Genomic DNA, 4238 nt, shown 5'->3' with positions numbered 1-4238 from the left:
TTGATCATCCAAAACAATATCTAAGGTTAACACTTTTCCCCAATGCTAATACATTTTTTGCTAATTTCTATATTCTATTTTTCTATTTAAAAGCTTGCTATATGTTTTTTATTCATTTCAATAGGGCTTGATTGTTTGATAATGCCCTTTATGTTCAGATATGCAGATTTTAGGTCTTGAAGTGTCTTGAAAACAATGTAGTAGGAGATGAAATGTTTAGGGGTATTTCAGGGGGGACAAAAAAAAGCGAGTCACAACAGGCAAAATGAGACCTATGACCTATTTGATGATGTCATACTTTTAGCAGATGGACAAGTTGTGTATCAAGGTCATACTTTTTCTTTGATCTTACAAGAAGTAATGTTTAGCTCTTAGGTTGCATTTGTTACATGTAATTTCGTTTGGAGTTATTGAACTTTTGGCTAATGCTGGTTTCATGCTACAGGTAACATCAAAGAAAGATCAACAACAATACTGGATAACAAAAAATGAAGCTTACAGTTTTGAATATTCTTGCTCGGATTTTAGATTCTAGCAAACTAATGAAATTAAAGGTTAGCATTTTTTTATTTAATAAAAAAAAATCTAAAATGTACTTTTTTCACTCATAAATAAAAGTATGTTGCTTTATATGATTTTTAAACAGGAAGCAGTAATCAAGAAAAAATATAGTTTGTTGTGTTGTTTTAATGTTTGTTTATTTGATTCTTTTCAGGGAGAAATAAGCTTGCTTCTTTGACATATATTTTTTAAACTTAAAATCCTGATGGGTATTATGTTTTTTTAGTTACAAGGGCATAAATGGTAAGGGGAAGATGCTATTATGAGTAAAATTACATGTCCATTCGGTACACTGATAAAACTAAATCAGTGGACGCTCTAATTGATGCAATATTTCCTTCTTTGGAATCCAACGGCGCCGACTCAAAATTTATCATTTCGAGGGCGATACTGTCAACTAAAAATGAAAGTGTTGATGAGATTAATAATAAGTTGATCGAACGATTTTCTGGCGAGCAAAAAGTTTACTATAGTTTTGATGAAGCGGAAGATGACAAAAATAACTTATATCCGATGGAGTATTTGAACTCGCTAAATGTTAGTGGTGTACCCCCTCATTATCTTCGGTTAAAAACTGGGTGCCCTGTAATACTTTTGCGAAATATCGATCCTTCAAATGGGTTATGTAATGGCACCAGATTGATATGTCGAGCTTTCCAACAAAATGTCATTGATGCAGAGATAGCGGTTGGCCAACATGCTGGAAAAAGAGTGTTTTTACCAAGAATTCCTCTATGTCCGTCTGACGATGAGATGTTCCCATTCAAACTTAAAAGAAAGCAGTTTCCAATTCAGCTTAGTTTCTCTATGACAATCAATAAAGCTCAAGGACAAACAATTCCAAATGTAGGTGTTTATCTACCAGAATCGGTATTCTCACATGGCCAGCTTTATGTGGCGTTGTCCAAGGTATTAGTAAAGCCGGAAAAAACGTTTCATAATGATGGAATCTACACATCAAACGTTGTGTACAAAGAAGTGTTATGTGATTAACAAGGTACAATCAACAACTTATTATTATACAATTTCTTCAAATATGTATCTTAGATGCTTATTTGATGTTTAATGCAGGGCTAGCAGATGAAGCAACATGATTGCAGATTGGTGTAGGTTATATATTGGACATGTTATAAATGTACAAAACTATATGGTTGCAGATTGTTGTTATTTATATATTGTTAAAATCAAGTATGAACTATCAGATGAATTATTTGAGATGTAGACTCAACTTTTATCGTATTGTATGACTATACACCTAGCAAGAAACTATATGTTGAAATGAACTATTCGACACATAATAGTCTACCAAATGGCCGCAATGAATAACTCACGTCTAAAGGAAACTATTAAAACTATCTTCCGAAAGAAACTTTTTGCCGCCCGGCGCTTAGCGCGGGTAAACGGCTAGTATATATATATATATATATATATATATATATATATATATATATATTTATATATATATATATATATATTTATATATATATATATATATATACACACACACACACACACGTACTTTGTAAGAATCATAACTTACAAATATATAATATAAAATCAACTTAGTATTATCCTTATATCAAAATATCACCAAATAATTAATAAATATTATTTTACGACTATCTAAATTTAATAATTGATGACTAACATCGTAAAATATATCATCGAAAAACGGGTGTAACATAGAAATACCATTTTACTACCTGGGTTTACTCTTGAATGTATTTAGACCAAATACATCTTATATAATTTGAGATTTTCTATCGCTACAATTTTCGTTAAGATTATTTATCTTAAATAATCATTTTATTTTTTTTAACGTTTATTTTCGACGCTTATTTTTATTCTTAACTTATTAAATCGTAATAATTAAGTAAATAAACATATAATTCACATAATATTCACATAATTTCTCTTTATTATTTTAAAACGAGTTACGAAGGTTGACCTAGACTATTACACCATTTTTAATGCTTTAGCCAGAAACACGGGCTTTATAATTCTCTCCCCCTTAGGATGATTCTGTCCCCGGAATCACACATCAGCAAACGAATGCGGGTAGCGACTCATCATATCACTCTCCGTTTCCTGGGTGAGATTTGGCCCATTCGTATGTTTCCATTGCACAAGTACTAAATCGACCATCTTGCGTCACAACTTTTTAGTCTTACAGTCAATGATTGCCTCTGGTTCTGGGATTAGCCTCTTGCTTTCATCCAACCTTAACTTAGAAGTTGGAATTATGTCGGGAACATCTCCCGTGAACTTCCTCAAATAACACACATGGAAAGTGTTACGAATACCATCTAGTTCTTCTGGTAGTTCTAGTTTGTAAGCTTGATTTCCAATCCTCTGAAGAACTTTAAACGGTCCAATAAACCTTGGACTCAACTTTCCCCTTTTACCAAATCTTATAAGTCCCTTCCACGACGAGACTTTAAGCAAAACCGAATAACCAACTTCGAATGTTATCGATTTTCTTTTCTTGTCAGCATAGCTCTTTTGACGATCCTGAGCTGCTAACATCATTTCCCTAATCACTTTCAACTTTTCAGCAGTCTGATGGACTATCTCAAGTCCCATAAACTGCTTTTCTCCAGCTTCAAGCCAACATGACGGCGTTCGACACTTCTGTCCATAAAAAGCTTGGTAAGGTTCCATCTTGATACTTGAGTGGAAACTGTAATTGTAGGAAAATTCTAGCAAAGGTAAATGTTCATCCCAGTTACCTTGGAATTCAAGGGTACATGCTGTCAGCATATCCTCCAGTGTTTGAATCGCTCGTTCGCTCTGACCATCAGTTTGTGGATGGTAAGCTGTACTCAGACACAATTTCATACCCAATTCCTCCTGTAGACTTCCACAGAACCTTGACGTGAAACGACTATCATGATCCGATATAATCATAAGAGGAACACCGTGAAGTCTTACTATCTCCTTCACGTAAGCATTTGCGATCTTATCCATAGACCACTTCTCGTTGGCTGCTATGAAGTGTGCACTCTTAGTGAAACGATCCACGATGACCCAAATCATGTTGTGACCGTTCTTCGTTCTGGGTAGTTTAGTCACAAAATCCATGGTGATGTCTTCCCATTTACCCATGGGTACAGGTAAAGGTTCTAAACTCCGATACGGTTTCTGATGTTGTGCTTTAACTCTAGCACATGTCACACATTCGGCCACATACTTAGCAACATCGAGCTTCATCATCGGCGACCAGTGTAGGGTTTTAGGTCCCTATACATTTTAGTTCTATTGGGATGAATCGAGTACATGGTCTTGTGGGCTTCTTCCATCAAAATATCTCTTATTCCTCCTGTCTTAGGTACCCAAATTCGATCTTGGAATACCCTCAGTCCTTGACTGTTTATACCGAATACTAGCGTTTTGCCCAAACGTTCTCCCTTTCGATCATTCTTCTCTGAAGCTTCTTCCTGAGCTTTCTTTATACTCTCCACAATTGTTGAGACAACTTCAATTGTCAATACTCTTGGGTTTTTCTTTTCAAGGTTTACCTTCCGACTGAGAGCATCAGCGACAACATTGGCTTTACCAGGGTGGTAAAGTATCTCACAGTCGTAGTCCTTAAGCAGTTCCATCCAGCGTCGTTGCCTCATATTCAATTCCTTCTGATTAAAGAGATATTGGAGACTCTTATGATCAGTGAAGATTTT

General features: G+C 34.9%; 1 protein-coding gene across 1 annotated transcript; it reads left to right on the top strand.

The window, feature by feature from the left end:
* The first annotated feature begins 837 nt into the window (after positions 1 to 837).
* Positions 838 to 1554, top strand: LOC145096110 (uncharacterized). The gene has a single exon (XM_079033878.1). It carries the CDS (start codon positions 838 to 840, stop codon positions 1552 to 1554), a length of 717 nt encoding a protein of 238 aa, XP_078890004.1.
* The last annotated feature ends 2684 nt before the right edge of the window (positions 1555 to 4238 follow it).

The sequence above is a fragment of the Lactuca serriola genome, chromosome 3 (genome assembly GCF_051521515.1).
Source record: "Lactuca serriola cultivar US96UC23 chromosome 3, Lser_US96UC23_V15, whole genome shotgun sequence".
NCBI lineage: Eukaryota > Viridiplantae > Streptophyta > Magnoliopsida > Asterales > Asteraceae > Lactuca > Lactuca serriola.
The sequence above is the reverse complement of the archived record's forward strand: the minus strand, read 5'-3'. Positions and strand labels throughout refer to the sequence as shown.

What these genes read in the sequence shown, in the direction of transcription:
- LOC145096110 (XM_079033878.1), top strand. Translation starts at nt 838, where the DNA reads ATGTCCATTCGGTACACTGATAAAACTAAATCAGTGGACGCTCTAATT.